This window comes from Bos mutus, chromosome 26 (assembly GCF_027580195.1).
Source record: "Bos mutus isolate GX-2022 chromosome 26, NWIPB_WYAK_1.1, whole genome shotgun sequence".
Taxonomy (NCBI): domain Eukaryota; kingdom Metazoa; phylum Chordata; class Mammalia; order Artiodactyla; family Bovidae; genus Bos; species Bos mutus.
Genome location: NC_091642.1, coordinates 18,420,359 through 18,440,354, shown reverse-complemented (window position 1 = coordinate 18,440,354; position 19,996 = coordinate 18,420,359). Strand labels below are relative to the sequence as shown.

Sequence of the window (19,996 nt, the reverse complement as noted above, 5' to 3'; positions counted from 1 at the left end):
TGCCCACTTGGAGCTGGGGGCTAGAGTCCACTCTACCCAAACTGTTACGGGTCAAGAGTCAGGGGATACCTCCTAAATAATTCAGGCTACTGTTACCAGAAAAAGTTTGAATGGATGCTGAGCGGAAAACTTGGCAGAGGTTTGCTTCATCATCTTTAGGATTTGTTAAAGAGTCTTGTATTTGTTAGCGGAAGGCTCATTTAGAGTTCTCTCATGGTACAAAATGACTTGGTATTTGTATGCACACTTAGATCTATTTATAAGAAATCCTATACCCCCCAAACTTGAAGTGGCTTGTAAGACTTCATATTATGTAAAAAGATTGGAAGTGAATAATGAAGGAAATTAGAATAAAGAGGAAAGCAAGATAGACCTGTAAGATAAGATGGGGGTAAGGTTAATCTCACAAATTTCAAAGCTGGAAGATCCTACGAGATTGGTAGACGTGACCTGTAAATTTGGCTCTGAGGTTCCCAGGAAGAGTATTAGATCCTATACAAAGGGGGAGAGAGAGAGAAAATGTGTGCATGCACATGTGTGCATGCGCCCACATACCCATGAGTATAACAGACTTGTGTGCAAGCCCCTATGGGAGTGGAGACCCTAAGAGGCCATGGGAAGACAATATGGTCTGGGGTATCCTTAGATTCAATTCTTTTCCAAACTCCTGGGATGCTTGCCCTCAGGAATCTTACATCTTTGCTCTCAGCATTGTATTAGGAAGCAAAGCAAGCAGACCAGGATTGAAACCCCCATACTGCTGGGTTCCTTTCAGGAACAAGTGAAGGGCTAAACCATGTTCCCTTTGGTGGGAGGCAGTAAGATGAGTCACTGCTGTGACGGGGGCAGAATAGGATGACCTCAGTTGTAAAACTGGGCTAATCTGGAAAATGGACTCATGCCTGCCCCATGACTCACATTCCTGTTTACAAACGAGCCCCGTGGAGAAGTGCAGAGAGGGAGACTCTGCTTCCTGGATGGAGACCAGAGACGTCCAGGGCTGGGCACCCGTGCTTCCTCTGGGGCTTGGGCTGCGCTTCCTGGGGGCAGACCTTGGGCTCCCCGCAATGGTGACTTTCAGTGTCCAGCCGCAGGGACAGTTGCAACTCACGAGGGCAATGGAGAGGCACCAGTTTGCAGGTGATGTGGCTCCTTCTCATTTTGGGTCTTCACATGCTTTGGGCTGGGTTAATCCACCTGGAGAAACCACCCTCTCCCCGCTCCCCCCCACCCCCACCATCAGAGGACCCAGTTATCTGAGAACCATTTAAATTATTCCAGAAATGTGGCTGCTGTTTCATAGATTTGTCCATTATTTCCATTGCTTTTCTAACTCCTAGTCTTCAGTGCCCACCATGCTCATTCTGCTATTTAGTGGATATCAGAACATAATATATTGGGTATTGTGCCCAATCTCATATTCTTAATCTTGAATTCTGTTTTTTGTCAGGGGGGAATTAAAAAGGGTGAAAAAATTTGTTCATGGGGATTTTCCTTCACATCAGATCAGATCAGATCAGATCAGTCGCTCAGTCGTGTCTTGACTCTTTTGCGACCCCATGAATCGCAGCACGCCAGGCCTCCCTGTCCATCACCAACTCCTGGAGTTCACCCAGACTCACGTCCGTCGAGTCAGTGATGCCATCCAGCCCATCTCATCCTCTGTCGTCCCCTTCTCCTCTTGCCCCCAATCCCTCCCAGCATCAGAGTCTTTTCCAGTGAGTCAACTCTTCTCATGAGGTGGCCAAAGTACTGGAGTTTCAGCATTAGCATCATTCCTTCCAAAGAAATCCCAGGGCTGATCTCCTTCAGAATGGACTGGTTGGATCTCCTTGAAGTCCAAGGAACTCTCAAGAGTCTTCTCCAACACCACAGTTCAAAAGCATCAGTTCTTCAGCGCTCAGCCTTCTTCACAGTCCAACTCTCACATCCATTCATGACCACAGGAAAAACCATAGCCTTGACTAGACGAACCTTTGTTGGCAAAGTAATGTCTGCTTTTGAATATGCTATCTAGGTTGGTCATAACTTTCCTTCTAAGGAGTAAGCGTCTTTTAATTTCATGGCTGCAGTCACCATCTGCAGTGATTTTGGAGCCCAGAAAAATAAAGTCTGACACTGTTTCCATTGTTTCCCCGTCTATTTCCCATGAAGTGATAGAACTTTTTAACAACTAGGGTAGAGAAGACATAATTCTTTATCATGAACACAAAAGTCATAGGTCTTTTTTTTTTTTTTTAACAAAAATTAGAATGATATTTCCTTGTTGTGAAATAGCTGTTCTTGAACCCCAGGTCACTCTTAACACCGATCAATTCTTTACCCTGTTTTTAGAGCAATAGTCAACATCTGGAGAGGAAGATGTATTTACGTAACAACAGTATGAGTTGAGTGAGACCTGGTTCCGGTCCCCCTTCCCCCACCGTCTACTAGCTGTGTGACCTTGGGCATGCTCCTTAACGTCTCTGAGTCAGTTTCTTCCTCTGTAAAATGGGCACAACAGGACCCACCTCACAGGGTAGTCATGAGGAATAGTGGAATGACACAAACGTTCCTGTCTAGAACCCTAAACAGAGAAGCAGCGCTCATCACAGGCCTCTGGCTGAGTTGAAATGCAGTAGAGCACTGACTTCCTGAGCACTCAGGGCTGGTGCTACCAGATCCTTGAAGGGGTCCAGAGACGCTGGTATAGTTGCAGCTCTCAGAAAGGTTGCAGCCTAGCAGAGGGAATTGTATTGAGACAGCTCCCCAAATAGCACTGGCATGGAACCCTGTGCAACTGCTTTTTTGTAGGGTAGAAATACTGGCTCGGCCCAAATGTTCATTTGGAGTTTTCTTTAGAACCCAGATGAACTTTTGGGCCAACCCAATAGCAGCAATATTACATGGTTTAAATTAATGGATGATTCGGTAAGGTAAGTTGAGAGAGAGGGAAAATGCTAGCCAGCAGGCTTCTCAGAAGAAGGAGTGATGGTCAGGGTTGGGAGAGTGGGAAGGGATGCCCCAGAAAGGCTGCCTGGAGGAGGCTGTGTTGAAGATGTCTCTGGCAGGGTCCCCAAGCTGGCCGGCAAGGACACGGGAGAGTTCCGGGTTCGAGCGGGGAATCCCGGTCCTCCGCCTCCTGGAGTTTGTAGAGAAGTGGGGTTAGCGCAGGACGTCAAACTGGGGGCCGTGAATGCCTTGCTGACTGCGCACACCTCCCTCCCGAGCCTCACTCTGTTCCCCTTTCTTCCTGGCAGCAGTGCCCCCTCCCTTGCTGCACTCAGGGACATGACTGTCAGCACTTCTACCCCCCCTCAGACTTCACTGTCAGCACTCAAGTCTTCAGGGACATGAAAAGGAGCCACTCCTTACAAAAGGTTGGGGAGCCCTGGTGTTTGGAGGTAGGTCTCGGAGCAGAATGACGGTATGAGATGAGCGGGCTCTGGACGGAAGCCACCCATGCACATGGTTTCCTTCTCCCTAGGGCATCCTCCGTGGTCCCTGAGTCCTGTCACATCACCGTTACATTGGGTGCCATGATGCCGGGGTGTCCTGACCACGGATAGGTTTATCATAGCCGTAACAGTGCCAGTTTACAAGGACGAGGGGAAGGGAGACACTCCCGCGAACCCAAGGTGTTGGGCTCCCAGTTGAAGCCACATGGTCTAGCATCATGCATGGCTTCCATAAGAATGATGAACAAGGTCATCCCGTTAAACTTGACTGTGGAAACGATTTCTTGGACTCTTCAGAGCTTCCAGTGGAAGAGAAGATATCACCAGAACTTGGCCTTTGTTCTTCATTCTTTAGAACTTATAGATTTTCTTTTCACATTCCGGGTGCTGGGCTCTGCTCACCCTTTCTGCAGTGGTGCCTCCACAGTCAAGTTTAACGGGATGACCTTGTTACTCTTCAAATCCGTAGTCCCAAAGAATAAAGAACATCTAGAACATGTTTTCATCCTCAGAAGAGCAAAAGTCAACGCAGATAAAAACTGTAAAGTTAACTCTTTAAACTTAAACAGTGCATGATTTAGTAACTCATGCTAGCTTTTGACTTTTTTCCTTTTTGAAAAGGAAAGGGAATATTTAAGAGCCATTTAGTAGAGCCTCTGTCTCTGATAAACATTGATTGTATACCTACTATGTGCTGATTGCGCTGTAGCGTGTTAGGGCCGCAGGGACAGAAAACAGCAGAGGCCTAGAGTAATACGTTACATTTGTCGGTGCGTCTTGCCTTTGGAGAGAGAAAATGCGGGTGAAATCATCCTGAAAAGCTTGTCCTAATTTAAAAAGTAGTAAATAGCCCTGTAAGAAAACGAGACACACGTAGAGAAACATCCAAATGTTTCATCCAAATGCAGGAGAAAATGTCAACACATTCCTTTTTTACCTAGTTGTGATCTCTTAATATTTGGATGCATTTCTTTCTTGTCATTCATGTGTCTGAAGTTTAAAAATGGTTTGCAAAACATTTGTAAAACATGGAATGGCTCCTTGCTCGGTTATTCTCATACACTATGTTGTGTCTTCATTCTGGTTAGTTACACGGTGTCTTTTGGGGCTCTTCCTGTCTAATTAGTCCCCTCTGACCAGATGTGGCTAAAACTGAAGATGTGTCTAGGGTCTTTTGAACCAGACCCTACCCCGCTTCTTCTGATGAGCCCTGCGCTTGGAACCGCTGGGGCCCGTGTATGTATACGGCCCGGGTCTTTAACTGGCCTGTGTCAGATGGACCAGGGAGGCTGACTTCTGTGTGGCAGCCCTGGCCCGCAAGGAAGAGCTTTTTCTCAGCAGCCCCTCCTTGGTTTGGCTTTTAATAAGCGCCTCTGTTCATCCTGACTGTGGATGATAAGGCCATACTGAACATAGTTATTCCTCCACCAGGGCCTGGCAAGCGGTAACTCATTAATCTTTGGTCAGAGTTACATGATAGATAAAGGAGAACCAGGCACCCATTCTGAGTTGTGAAAACGAAACAGAAACACTGGGTTTCTTCCTTATAACTCGAGATCCACAGGCGCCGACGCCTGTTTCTCAGCTTGCTGGCGCCAGTTTCTCAGCTTTGCCCTCAGGACAGGGAAGCATCTCTTGGGGAAGAGCCAGTTACCTCGGCTTCCCAGATGGGGGACTAAGTCCCTAAGTTGTGAACAGACCAGACGCAGAGACACCACTTGGGCTCTGTGACCTCAAGCGAGTTACCTACCTGCTCTGTGCTTCAGTCCCCTCCTCAGTGCAGGGGTGCCTGACATGAGCTGTTGTGAGCCTCAGTTGACTTGAGGCATGTGGAGCGGGAACTTGGCCAGAGGAGCCTGTGTGCTGGGTCTGGCACGAGCGTCTGGCAGGATCCGGGGGAGCCGCACCCTGGCAGTGAGTCTGTGTGGTGGGCTGGCCTTTGGTGGGGCAGTTCAGTCCTGCCGCGTGGTTTCCACACACAGCTCTGGGGTGCTCCAGGTGTTTCCGGGGAGCATCGCGGAAACTGCGCACAATCAGAGGAAGCAGAACCAGATTTGAGTCCAGCATTCTCTCACCTCTGCTGGCAAGGTGCTTCATCCATCTGTGATGCAATCCCCGTGTCTGTTAAAAAGGGATGATGGCGGAATCCCTGCCCCAGCCTTCCTTCGCTGGGTACCTCCCAGGATCCCTTGAAATCCTGATCAAAGAGACTTTTTAACACAGCACTTCCTACGGTCCAGGCACTTCTCTCGGGGATTTGTGTATTTTAACTCTTGAAAACCTGACAACAACCCTAAGAGGAAGGTGCTGTGGTTTTGTCATTTCGCAGATGTATCACATAGAGGTTAAGTAACTTGCTTAAGATTACACAGCAAAGGGGCAGAGCTGTAAAACTGCTATTAATGAAAGACCATGGCAGCGGTCCATGGTTTGGAGCCTTCCCCACCAGTCACCTTCCACTCGCTAAAGGAGACTGGGTTAGGTCCTGCTCAACACGCAGCTGTCTCAGGAGCTGGGAGGAGACTTCTGATTCAGGATATCTAAAGTCCAGTCTTTGTTTTATAGGTACCACATCTGGCATCCTTTCTAACCTATCCATTGGCCCTTCTCTCTCTCCCCTGCGAGTCAGCTTGATCCTTTTAGCTCTCTCCTCAAGGGAATTAAGGTTGGTAGACCAGTTGAGTAAATATGAGTAAGAAAGTCAATATCCACCTGGGCAGGCATGAGTCACTTCTTTCTAGTTAGCTATTCATGGCCACTTTCAAGCTCACCACACAAAGTCATTACATTGAGGCTATTACCATGTTTAATAGTGACAATAATAGGGTGTGACCCATGGCATAAATGCATTCAGATAAGAAAGAAAGTGTTTTTTTTTCCCTGTAATTGCTTAGTCAATACCATTTTCACGGAAATGCTTGCAAACAAACTTAAAGAGGTCTTTGTTCGAATCCTTCCCTTATTCTGTGCTTCCTTCCTCTTGAAGGGCTTTTTTGAACTTTTCCTGATCAGTGGGCTGGGGGTTAGCAGGGTGATACCCTCTGTCCTTTCTGATGTTTTGGTCTACTGACCTACCTTTTTGCTGGATTTGAGCCTAATTTTATTTCATTTTTAGGGGTGTGTGTGTGTGTGTGTTGTGTGTGTGTGAGTTCAGGAGAGGACACATTATTGCTGGTACTTGCTTATTAACTTCTCAGCTTAGACATTTAAGGGGGAAAAAAGACTTTTGCTAACTTTGCAAAGCTAGTCACATAGGGAGTTAACCATTTTGGTGAGAGGAAATGAAACTTTTCTTAGGTTTATTAGACCACATCCTATGAATCTGTGGCTTATTATATGTCTGATTTCTAAAAAGCATGGCATCATGGCCAGAGTTTTATTTTTGCTCATTAGTCATTGAAACAAATATAGATATTGCTTCATTTCCTTAGTTCTATGTTTTTCAATATGTTAACGTATGGAAAATCTGGATTTACACAACAAAGTACATTAGAAGGGGGAAGTATTAATCTCTGCATTACAACTTTGGATTATCAAGTATTCTGTTCAGCTAAAATGTTTAGTTCATCCTCCCCCCGCTGATTACATAAAGAAGCAGAATGAGAGAAAACAGTAAAAATGTTCCTGAAAGACAAAATTAGTATTTGGACATGGTTTCAGTCTTTTAAAGGATGTGTTTAAAAAATGAGAGGCAGGCTTGTATTATATATGTAATTCTTCTCCGTCCGTCTGACATTTCTTGTAATAGAAACCCTTTCCTGTGTATCCCGCGAAGACTCTTGGTAAAACGTCCAGTGGTGTCCGTCCTGGAACTGGATATCTCTCAATGTGTTTAGTCATTGCCCCGTGCAAACCCACTGTTTCTAAAGTTCCACTATTACAGTCCGATTGCATCTCATGCGGGAAAGAGTGCAAGCTGAAAATAACAAAGACAGAATGACTGTGGCCATTCCCTCATGCCCCCATGATGTATATGACCTGTGGCTTAGCACACACAGCCCTGGAGCATTCTGTGCAGGCAGTCCAGCAGATTCGCTCCCCTCCCCAGAGTCATTCTCCTGGTGGGATGACTGGTGGGACCACCCATGTTATTTTGTCATTTCTCGTTTTTCTTTCTGCAGATCTTCTTTGTTGAGTTCTTCTAGGTTAAATGGGTGCGTGGATTTCCTTTGCTGAAGTTCAGCTCCATGAGTGTAAGTGGGCATCGTGGTGCCTAACTGGAATTCCTGACACCTCAGAGAAGCCACACTCCCAATGCATGGTGAACGTGGTGTGGTTTCCCCTGCCCCGTGTCAGAGCCCCGAAGGATTGACACAGCTTGACCACTGCTTGCACAGGGCTCCCCACCAGGGACACAGGTCCAGAGAGGGAAGGGATTGTTCTGGGCCTCGTGTCCCTTGTTGACCATTCCTTGGACCGAAGGCATGCACACTGATCACTTCTTATACTTTTCTCCACCCCGGGAGGCTGATACACAGAGTAGGAAGCCCAGGCAGTGTGCGTGAACATCCTTTAAGGACCCCATCCCTTGGAGGGTGGGGCGTTCTCTGGCCCTGCATCCAGCCTCTGGGCCCCCTCCTGAACCCCGCCTGGATGCCACAGGCTGGATCACTGCTCCTGTCTCTCTGACTGTCTCCCTTTTCCCCATTCTTTGTGAGTCACATGTTTTCTTTGCAACTCTTGTGACAAAGGTCATTAGTAGGGAAGACTCGGGCCTTCCATGCGTGACATCTTGTCATCCACACAGTTTATTGGTTTGGGATCCTCCCCTTTTGTAATTCTCTGAGGTGACAGATCTGTTTTTAATGGGCTGTGCTGTGTCAAGGGAGAGTTTAAATTAACCTTCAGACTTTTTATACCTCACAGGGCCCCTCAGATCATAATACACGGCCAGTATTTGAAGAGAGGGAGGGGATGCTTTTTGCTCACGGTTTTGACATTCTATCGAATCCGCCTGCCTGTCTGTTTCTCCATGATGTGATACCTCCGTTTCTCAGAGTACTTTCCTTTGATGATGTCAGTGAGGTAGATGTTTGGAATTTGGGAACAGAGAGGAACCACGCTTCAGCCCAGACTCTGGAACTTAGTTTACTCGTTTTTATTAAAAGGAGATTGTCAGGTCAGCAAAGTGGAGGATCTTAGTCTCCTAGTTTCAGGCCAGCTCTATGCACCTGATCCAAAAGGTATTTATTGTAACCGCTGCTGCTAGTTTTGCAGGAGCTGATTCTAGGCGCTACCTCATCTTTTATTCTTTATTCCACACTTTCCCAGCCTTCTCCATCACATCACTGAACGTTCACTTCAAACCTGTTTGCATTAAAGGAATGTGGTAGTTCCAAAAACAGTTTTTTGATGTTGGCTTGGGGAGTAAGGTGGTGGATGTATTCCTATCTTCTCTGATAAGGCCAGGTTCAAGTTCTGACCACCCTTTCCTCGGGCTGTCCTTTCCCCATCAGTGACTGGCTGCCTCTGCTTGAGCTGCAGATGGGGAAAGGAGGTGGCCTCTGTCCGGCCAAGGAGTTTTAAACTCTTTGTTAACAACCTCCTGGGGTGTATGTGTGTGTTCTGTTATTCTGGGGCTCCTCCACCCCCAGGGAGCTCACAGCTCTGCAGCATTTTTCTCTGGAAAGGTCTAAATAGCAGGCCTGTTTGGGCTCAGAGTGAAAGTTTCTGTTTTGGAAAAGCCAGTTCCTTCCGATAAGGGAGGGTGGGGATGAGGAAGGAACTAGAGACGCCAGAAAAAGAAGAAGTGAGAGTCCAGGAGGCGGCGGGGTGACCAGGGGACGCGTGTGGCCCGCTGCATTTATTTCCCAGCCCCACCTGTCACTTGACCGCCCAGCTTCGCCGGAGCCCCCTGTGTGGCAGCCCCTGGGCCCCAGCGGGGACCTCTTGCTGCTTCAAAAAACAGAGCTGGCAGGAGATGGTGTTGGGTTGGATATGATGTACGGGGCTGGGGTCAGAGGGAGCACGCCAGTGCTCAATCACCAAGTGCTCAGCCTGGACTCTGCCCGTCGGGTTTCTGGCAGGCCTGGGTGGTTCGCCGGCAACCAGTGTGGCCAGGGAGAGGTGCTCTTTTCCCCCCGGAAAGGAGAAGCCCCTCCACCAGAAAGTACAAGAAACTCGTAATCAGCCAGGAGATCCCAGTTCACAGCTCTGCCTCTTGGACAAGTTTCTTTCTTCCTGCCCTTTTTAAAAAAATAAGAACCCAGAAGAAAGCTGGGTGGAGGTGAGAGGGAGGGGCAGCTTGCTAATGATGCTTTTACTGGCTTCAGGAATCTGGGCAGTTCCTGAAGGGCAGGTGGGGCATTTCTGTGCCCGGCGGGGCAAGGACAGCAGTGTCTGGGCGTGGATTCGCAGCTCTCATGATGCAGTGACGTGTACGCTTCTAAAGGGACTGGGACATTAGTTTTCCTTGACCCTGTCCTGCTGGGGGCAGCAGAGTGAACTCAAATCAGGTTCCTGGTGGGGAACTCTCCTCCCTGCAGTCTTGCTTGGTGGGGTCACTTGCAGCTGTCTAGTTTTTGATTTGCACTTCCTGTGTATGCTTCTGTGTCCCTGATTCTAGGACTTAGGAACAGGCTTCCTTGGCCATGTGGGGTTTTCAAAAACTATAGTTTAACATATACAATAAAATTGGCCTTTTCTTTCGGTCTACAGTTCTGTGAATTTTAGCATCAATTCGTATTATCGCCACCACAGTCAGGATACAGAACAGTTCCATCACCTTACACACACTTTTATGCTACCCTTTTAAGGTCACAAGGGATGTGGGGTTTATTTTTTTTAATTTTTATGGTTTTCACCTTTGAAAGGTATCGTTGACCTGATCTGTTTCTTTCATTCAGAGGCTGACTTTTCACTGTCCATTGTAAGTTTCTGCTTTGCTCTTTCTCCACCAAGAGATGTAACCAGAGTACCTTGCTTTGCTCTTTCTCCACCAAGAGATGTAACCAGAGTACCTTTCTTGTCAGCCTCCTACTGACATGGTGGGTTGGGTTATTTGGTTCTTGTGCTGGCTGTTTTTGCCCACACCCCTAGGGTGCTTTGGGCCACTTTGTGGATTTAGGAGAACTCAAGGCGAATTCTGACAGTGGCCAAAGAACACTGTTAACTAGTAAGGGACATGTTCTTGCCGACCATCTAGGCAGCCTTGTGAAGGGAAATGACGTCTGGAGTATTCTGCTTTGAATTTCTGTTATTCTCTCCCAGATGTCAGGACCGCCGATCAAGGTTTGTCGTTGTTGTTCAGGCACTCAGTCGTGTCCGACTCTTTGTGAGCCCGTGGACTGCAGCACACCAGGCTTCCCTGTCCTTCATTGTCTCCCAGAGTTTGCTCAAACTCATGTCCATCGAGTCGGTGATGCCATCCAACATCTCATCCTCTGTCGCCCCCTTCTCCTCCTCCTCTCAAATCTTTCCCAGCATCAGGGTCTTTTCCAATGAGTTGGCCCTTCACATCAGGTGGCCAGAGTATTGGAACTTCAGCTTCAGCATTGGTCCTTCCGGTGAACCTTCAAGGTTGATTTCCTTTAGGATTGACCAGTTTGATGTGTAAAATGAAGATGGTGCATCCCCTGTAGATTTGTTGACCCATGTGGCTCTCCCAGACTGTCCTCACTTGTCTGACTACTTAGGTGAAGCCAGAAACAGTGTTGCTTCCACGATCACCCATGCCCCCCCAGCCAGGTTCAGCAACCAGCTGGAACAGCCATGGGAAGGCCAGAGCTGCGTGTCACCTGCTGTGGTCAGACCTGCTGCTTTCTTCGGGAAAAGTGAACTGCAGGAATGTTTGTGTGGTACAGGCAGATCCTGTGTATGTGCCTGTCCTCTTGGGAAACGAGGAGAGGTGACCTCAAAGGTCCCTGGCTCAGAACGTCACACTTGACTGAACAGTTGATGCCTTTGCGGTGGATTTTGCTGGGGAAGGTGGCAGCAGTCTCACACATGTGAGGTCTGGTGTAACCTGACTCCTGCCTTTGTAATTACTTGGAGACTTGCCATTACAGCCAATTGAGAAGTGGGAACAGTGACCCAGAGCAGAAAGCAGAAATTACAGGGGTGGAAAGGGGAGGTAACATCCAGAAACACAGTCGTAACTCTCCTCCTGGCTTTCTGGGATGGAAAACTGCTTTAGAATCAGGAGAAAGTGTTAGAACCGCCTTCTAAAACGTGTCACCCCTCTTTCCTGTCTGTATCCCCACTCCTCACTGCTCTCTTGACAGGCTGAAGGAACCCCTCAGAGTGTGGTAGAGTCGGGGCATCCAGGGTTTAGTTGAGAGGAGTGAGTCTGCTGATAAGAAACTATCTTTGTCTGGCAGCAGGTTTCTGTAGAGGAATGTCCTCCAGGTGCAAGAAGAATGGTTCTCATTTAAAAAAAAAAAATCACACACTAAACAAAGTAACACGAGCATGGGCGTCAGGATGAAACCAGGAGAACAGAGCAGCTGTCAGACACAAGACGCTCTTCTGCACCCTGATTGACAGGGCAGGGGCGCTGTGGAAAGCCAGGGCTGGCATCATTTGCACACGTGGAGCAAGTGTAAACCTCGGGGCCTGGGGGCCTTCACTCTGGAAGATGCCAGAGAAGAACTTACAGAGTGATCATTCTCCCTCCAGAGGTGCTTACCGTTTGTCTGATCGATGTCGGAAACACGATATCATTTCTACCAACACCCACATAAGAAGGTTTCTTTTTTTTTTCCCCCCTTTTCTTATTTGGGTGACAGATTGCATGTTAGGGCACTAAAAGATGAAAGCACTAAATATTTGCTTTAGAAAAACACAGCGAAAGACTCATCCTCCCAGCTGAAAACTGATGGGCTTAGAATTCCATTAACAAAAACGACTGTCTGCAGTTAAATGTATTGCCACCCTCTGGGCACGGTTAACAAGTGGGGGAGAAAGTGGAAGTCGAGGGGTGGAGGATTGTACAGGATTCTTTCTCCCGGGGAGTGGAATTAGGGCCCTTTCGTCGACATGGAGGTCCAGGGTAGCCCAGAGAAGTGCCTTCCTCCTTCTGTCATGTTGAGCTCCTCCTTCTGGGTCTTTTCAGTGGATTTCCTCTCCATAAAAAGGATCTCTTTGTTATTCCCTCTTTCAGATGTAATGATAAAGTCGTAATTCTTACAATCCTCTTTGGCATGAGCTGTCTTGCCTCAGAAGAAGAGAGAATGTGTTTTGGCACTTGATGATGGTTCTTGCAAAGTCTGTTTAATGGAATGATTAAGAGCGTGAATTCAAACCCTGCCTTTGCTACTAACTGGCTGAGTGATGGTGTGCATAGTGTAGTTTCTAGACCTCAGTTTCTCCATCTGTAAAGCAGGGAAATTTTTATACATCCCTTCCTTTATTGGGAGGTTTCACCGAGTTAAGGTGGTGTACATGTCCATCCGTCAACATCTGCTGTTGTTCAGTTGCTGAGTCGTGTCTGATTCTTTTACGACCTCATGGACTGTAGCCCGCCAGCTCCTCTGTCCATGGGATTCTCCAGGCAAGAATACTGGAGCAAGTTGCCATTTCCTCCTCCAGGGGATCTTCCCACCCAGGGATTGAACCCATGTCTCCTGCATTGGCAGGTGGATTCTTTACCACTGAGCCACCAGGGAAGCATTTCTGTCAACATTAGCTCTTACTTATTCATTCTCAGTGGGTATTTTTAAATTCATCTCTTTGAGAGGAAAGAAGGATGAACCCTTTCTCTGGTCGGGGTGTAATATTAATATTAGCCACCACTTATTAAAAGTGTTGTTCAGGCTTTGAGTTCAGTTTTTTGTAAATATTCTTGTTTTACACTTATAGCTACTCCATCGTAAGAGGAAAAACTATTTTTTCCAATTTTGTATATACCTAAGCTAGTTGAGTGCTTTTCCATGAACCAGCTCTACTTTAAGTGGTTTTTCATATGTTAATTCATTTCACCCCCCCAACGCCCCCAAAAGGTAAGAACTATTTTCCTCAGTTTTAAAGAGAAGGAAACTGTGGCATAATTTTTTTTTTTTTTAATTGTCCTTGGTTCTACGGAGAGTAATATTAGGGCTGGGATGTGAAGGCCGGATCTTTACATATTTGTAAAGCCAGGGTGCTCACCTCATCAGTTCACTGCCAGCCTCCACTCTCACGTGTGAATGGTCCTAGCTCGCCAGGATCGTGCATGAGAAACACTGAGCAGATACACAGATGCTCTCCAGATCCGCTGCTTTATGATAGTTGGGAAGAAAAATCTTTATTACCGGAAGTTGTGGCTTCTGAGTCTCTCAGCAGTTGGCAGCATAGATTTTTGATTTGTTTTGTTTTGTGTGTGTGGTTTTGTTTTTTAAATAATTAGAAACAGTTAGACTCTCCTTACCACCCACAGTAAAAATTGCTTGGATCCTGCAAATAAAAGAAAAAAAAAAATGAGTCCATTTGGTAGAATGATTAAAACGGGATTTTCAAGAAGAAAGTTCCATTTTTGAGGGTGAGCTTTAGATGTGTAAGGCTTAGGGATTTCTCGCTTTTCAGTTCCCCCTTCGTCTGAATTCAGAGTCAAATAGTGTTAGGGGCTGTTGCCAATGATGGGAGGGATTACGCACAAGATGGCTCTGGGAGGAACCCTACATTTTTTTGCACTTATTAATGGTATGTCTTTTGTGTGAGTGGGTGTGAGGACTGAGGAGGAAGCATATATTTACATGGTGTGTGGTCCTTTCCGCTTCATTTCACAACCTGTAATGGTGAGCGAGGGGAGGAAGAAGCCCCAGCACAGCCGTGAGTTTCCACTGTAGGGATTATATCATTGAGGCAGGAGGAAGCCAGGCCTTTTTCCATGTCAGGAGGACTGAATCAGAGTGGCTGGGACTCCTGGTTTTTAGGACTCTGTTCTAATGATGCCCTCACTTTTATACACACAATATGGGTACGCTTGCACATATGTGGTTCGCCTCACTCTCCCCTTCTCAGACCAGGGTCTGAGTTGATGTCTTTGGCCAGGTCAGATGTGCTGTCCATTGGAGATCCCTTGCCCCTCACGTCCCTGCCAAACCTTCCTTGTCATTCCAAGACTGTAGCTAGTCATGTGAGTGACTTTCTAATCCTTGTGGGTGCTTGAAGGGATTCGCCTTTGTAAGAGAAGGAACGTCCCCCTTGGAGGGCTGTCTGTGTGTCCCATTGGAACCCACATTGCTTTTGACTTCTCTTCTATGATCATTCCCAGGCAGGCCTCCTCTTGCCATCCTGACTTGTTTAAATTTATGGGTTGTTGGCAAGCAATTTTTTGATGCTCTTCTTCTCATAGCCAGAGGCCAAGATCCCTTGTGGAGCAGTGCCTGAGTTTAATGGATGTCATCTGGACACCAGGGAGGGGCATAGAGAAACACTGGGGGAAAGTCTTAGAAGTAAGATGCTGCCCCTTGATGCTTGTCTTTATCCCTTTCAGGGCAGTACATTCAGAGAAATGGTTTTGGTGCTATCACGGCATCTTCTAATTTTAGGACAAAAGGTTCAGTGTCCTAAATGGACTTGTAGATGGCCTAAAGAATACCCCGTAAGCCACCCATTCAACTTGATCTTGAATATCTCAACTTTATTGAGCTCTTCTCCTGGTTATAAAGCCAGAAGATCTGGCCATAGCTTTTGTAACACTGGGTAATGCTCCAGGAAGGATGATTTTACTCTTCTGACTGTCTGGGTTTGGTCCTCAGGCCAGGTTCTAAGATAGATGAGACAGTATCATCTTAGCTTGATTTAATGAGCTTAGCTTCAGATTAAAGGGAGTCTAGAAGTTACCGGCGCTGCCTTGGTGACTTCATGGTAAAGAATCCGCCTGCCATGGTAGGAGACGAGGGTTCAATCTCTGGATCGGGAAAAGATCCCCTGGAGAAGGGAAATGACAACCCACTCCAGTATGCTTGCCTGGGAATCCCCATGGACAGGGGAATCTGGTGGACTATAGTCCATGGGGTCACAAACGAGCTGGACACAACTTAGCAGCTAAACAACAGGAAAAAGGGAAGCAGGGATGCAGACATGTCTTTCAGACATCAGACTTCTGACTGATAACTGTTACAAAGCCTTGACTTTGTGGGACAGGTGAGTAATCTTCTTGTAATGATGAAAGCTTGCAAAATAGGTCTTAACATCCAGAGTGACTAGACAGAAGCACCAGCAGCGCTTGGGGACAGCTCAAGTTCACCAGGCACTGCTGGGCAGATGCTGTTCTCTGCTGGGGATGAGGTGTGAGCAGGATGGACTGAGTCTTTGCCTTCAAGGAGTCGCCCTTCTAGCTAGAAGTAATGACTTGAGTCCCTTGGACATTCTGCTCCCTTTTGGTCCCTGCCCACCCTGAGGGTCTGCTCCTTTCTGAGGCATCATCAGAAGAAGTTGCCTCCTGGGCTCCTAGAGAACTCAGAACTCCCTCCATGATGAGATCCCTCCATCTTGGTAGGAATGGTCTCCATAATGAGGCTTTCAAGAAAAGCCATGTTGAAGAGGGTGTGTTCAGAGCAGACAAGCCCACTTTTAAAGCTTGGGAGGTTCTGACCAGAGACTAGATGCCACCAGACCCACTTCTCTGCTGCTTCATCTCTTGATTCTGCGTGGTCACCAGCATCCTTTTGATCTCACCCTCCTCCTCTTCCCCAAATTCATTTTCCTCATCTCAGGGAATTTCTCACCATATTTACATTCTTCCTTGTTCAACATCAAATCTTTGTCTCTGTTCCCATCACAAAGATCTGTAACATACATACCTGGTTGCCAGGAATGTCCTGCCCAGGCTTCAGGCAGAGCGGTCTCTGGCAATTCTGGCCTCTTACAGTTTAGAAGAAGGGGAGAGAAAAGTAATTTTAAAGTGCCATAAGCTGGAGTTGTTTAGAATAGGGCAGGCAGCCCTCAGTCCTCTGATGAGCAATGTTTTTAATTAGAATCCTGATAGATTAAGAAAATATATGTGGCCTCTCGATTTGAAAAAAAGCAAAAACGTTACCTAGGGAGATTGACTGGGCTGGTCTCGGTAAGTTCAAATTGAATGTTGCTCAGCAGGGAGTAGGCTGATGGTAAGGTCATTGTGTATATGAGCTGGGCTTCTGGTGCAAGACAGATCAAATAACTCAGGTCACAGAAGTGGACTTGAGTGACCTCAAAGTATTAATGCAACCAATTCTTTGAGCCATTGACCCCAAGCAGAGGGAACAAACTTGTTCCTTCTGGTTCGAGTAGGTGGATGGGTAGAGACAGTTATGAAATCTTAGAATTGTCAGAGCTGAGTGGTAACTCAGGCCTCCTTGTGCCATCCAGTCCTCTCTGTAACCTGGGGAAACCAAGGCCCAGAGACAGGAGATGACTTCGTGGAGCCAGAGAACGATGGAGTCAAGACCACCAGACTCCAGGCCGCTCGGATTTTCTCCTTCCGTCCTGCCAACCTCTGATTCAAGGTGGAGTTTGATTTTTGCGGACCTTTCATGTGAAGCGCCGTTCATTTTAAGCTCCTTCTGGGTCAGTGTGCAGTTGAGTATGTTCAGTATGAATTCGCATATTTTCCTCTTAGAGGCTGAGTCTCTCTGGGATGCCCCAGGCGCTCATGGTGGTGATGAGGATGGACTTGTGCAGGCATCTGCTTGGGGTTCACTAGGGAGAAGTGAGCTGGAGAGTCTCAGGGAGTCTTAGGAAGTCTTCCAGCAATGAATGTGCTTTAGCAACACGTGGGAAGTCAGATCTTACGTTCATTCGTGCATTTTGAGTTAACTAGTCTCTGATACAGGATTATATCTTTTTCTACAACCCCACCGACCTTCTTTCCCAGGGAACTCATCTTTAGGAATCCTTTTACAGGGTTGCTTTCTGGGCTTGCGTCTAAAACGCAGAGAAATGTATGAAAATGATCCTTTGAAATCAAGTTTGATACCAGCCCTCTATGATAAACCTCAGAAAGTGTCTGGGTTGGGCGCTGTCAATACCTGATGTCAAGGCAACCCTGCCAGGCAAGAAGAATGCATTCAGGAGTTCAGTGGTGACTTTTCAGTGTTTGCTGAGAACTCGGTTCTGCCCCTTGCGGTCCTACGTCCTGTGACAGAGCCGGTGCTCTGGGTCAAGTTCAGCAAGTTTGTTTTGACTTGCAGCCCGTGATGGCAGTGAAGCTCTCATTATGTAATGTTAAACTGGGCCGGAATGTCAGCTGGGCCAGGCCTGCCAAAGCTTGAAGAGTTGATTGGGAATGGGCTATGTTTAGTGTGACTAATCCATCTTGGCTGGGGAAAGGGGTGGGTAGGTGTCTCTCTGAGGAGGGAGGGAGGTATGATGTGTGCTATTTTGAATGTTAGCACTTTGTGTAAACTCTGCAAGACCCCGCCCCCACAATCCCCTGAGGGGGAAAAAAAATTCAGCCTTTGACCAACTAGTAAAATCCAGGGCTGTTGACTGATAACCAACCCAATGTTGCCGTGGAAAGCTGTGGTCAAGGCACCAGGGTCTGTGTACCACTTGCAGTCAAGGAGTTAGCACTTTGGGTTGATGTGAAATGGTGTTTCTTAAACACCTAGCCTGTATCCATCAAATTTTGCTAGCAGTGGTAGTCAGTAATTTAAGCAGTTATACAAAGTAGATCCTGGGTTCCTTAATAAAAACAGCAGTCAACCCTAATAAAAAATTTAAAGCAAAGAAAGAGGTGGGCTATTTTCCTAATAAAGATTTGAAAGTATAATTTAAGGTCTGTCTGATGACTGACCTTCTTGGTCTTTATTTGGGAGCCTTTTTCTCCCTCTGCCCTCAAGGTCCCCCACCCCTACCTCCAATCTTCCTCTTGGATCTTCTTAGGGGACAGAAGAATCCCATTTTCATGTTAATGTCTTTCGTAGAAGGTAGAAATAATCTGGAACCCCTGTCTGCACAGTGATCCTGAAGCACAATGTGGCCCCTACCCCAGCCAGGAAAGGTTGCATTTTGGTGAGCGTGGCAGAGCCCAGCCTCTGCACTGCCTGAGGCAAATGGCGGAGGGCGAGGGCTTGCTTTTGTTTCTTCTCTGATGAACGATAGTAAAGTGTGCACTGAACCTGGAAACACCTCCCTTTGTGTTCAGTGCTCTCCTAACACAGGCTGTTAAACTTGGGGCCTCGCTCTTGGTGGGGGATTGAATGGGGCCATTGTGGGGGGGAGGGGCTCACACGCAAGCCATTGAGGGCATAGAGATGCCATTGTTTTGCTGAGTAGTGAGAAAGGGAGGAAGACCGGGGGGACCTCCAGGCATCAGTGAAGCCAGTGCACTGACTGCATTTCCAGGTTTGCGTTTTCTTCAGGGATCTCCAGACCTGAGTGGTTGGGCGAGGTCAGCCTGGACAGTAAGCTCCTTGGAGAGCCCCCTGCAGTAGAGACCTGGTGCCTGCTGTGTGCATCTGAGTCGTGGACCTTGTTTGCCTCCACATTTGCGGGATGCTGCCCACCTTGGGCCTACCTGTAAGTCTTCAGGGCAGTGCTGTTCTCCAGGCAGCGGAGTTAAAAACATTTGTTAAAAATCACTCACTTCACCTTAGGGATGACGCCCAGTTCCCTGCCAGCGACGATTTTGTGTTGCTTCCCTTTTGCCGTCTGGTCTTCAGAGGCACTTCTGATCTTAATTATAGCCTTCAGCCTCTGTTTATTTAAAACTCAGAAGATAAATAGGCTATCGAGAGTTTATCTGTAGTCATCGTGCCAACATACCTACCAACTGTCCCCATGGTTAGTAAAGCACATCGCTGTGATCCCTGCCCACACAGTGTCCGCACACGCACACACACGCAGGCCATCTAAACTGATGCGTTGATCACAGGCGGGAATGTACAGCCAGCTTCCAAACCGCTGTGCTGGCATCTCCCATCTAGCACCTCTGCTGTGCAGTATTGTCTAGAGGAAATTTTAGTCGTAGAACTGGGAGGAGTTTGAAGACCTGGGTTCACATTCAGACTCTGCTACTTGCCCTGTTATCCTGGGAAATTATTCCCTAGGAGCTTCCGTTCTGTCCTCTGAAAATACAGGGACAGTGGCATCAGCACCCAGAGGGATGAGGGATTTAAATGAGGTGTTCGTGGAAGGGCAGAGAACAGCTTTCAGGCATCTTTGCACCGGGCCGTCTTTGCCGTTCAGTGTTCCGTTGTAGAAAGTGAGACCTCACGGGGCTTCAGTAACCTGCAGGTTACAATGCAGTGGCGTCCACTGTCTGTGTTTAGAAATGTAACGATTTTACAGTTCATTTTGCTGTTTTATTTTTTACCTCTGATAATTTTTATATTCCAATTAAACAGTGGTTTAAATCAGAGTATGTAATACCTTACTGTTCTTTTAAAACATGCCTCTGGCTTGAAGACCGTAACACATTTCACAGAGATTATCTTTGCTATACTTGAAAGTGAAAGTGAAAGTTGCTCAGTCGTGTCCAACTCTTTGCGACCCGTGGACTATACAGTCCGTGGGATTCTCCAGGCCAGAATACTGGATTGGGTAGCCTTTCTCTTCTTCAGGGGCTCTTCCCAACCCAGGCATTGAACCAGGGTCTCCTGCATTGCAGGCAGATTCTTTACCAACTGAGCTATCAGAGAAGTCCCTGAGCTATC

The 19,996-nt window shown here is 47.2% G+C and overlaps 1 protein-coding gene across 33 annotated transcripts in view; it reads left to right on the top strand.

The window, feature by feature from the left end:
- The window catches only part of TCF7L2 (transcription factor 7 like 2), a 202,567-nt gene that overhangs the window by 124,758 nt on the left and 57,813 nt on the right, over positions 1-19,996 (top strand). For 12 of the 33 annotated variants that reach the window (XM_070363906.1, XM_070363903.1, XM_070363900.1 and 9 more), the window contains one exon: positions 3,240-3,383. The exons of 18 other annotated variants lie outside the window; for them this stretch is intronic. In XM_070363906.1, coding sequence (XP_070220007.1) covers positions 3,240-3,383 — 144 coding nt within the window. The remainder of the gene's footprint in view (positions 1-3,239; positions 3,384-19,996) is intronic. 3 more of the 33 variants (XM_070363907.1, XM_070363897.1, XM_070363922.1) reach the window with 1 other exon arrangement.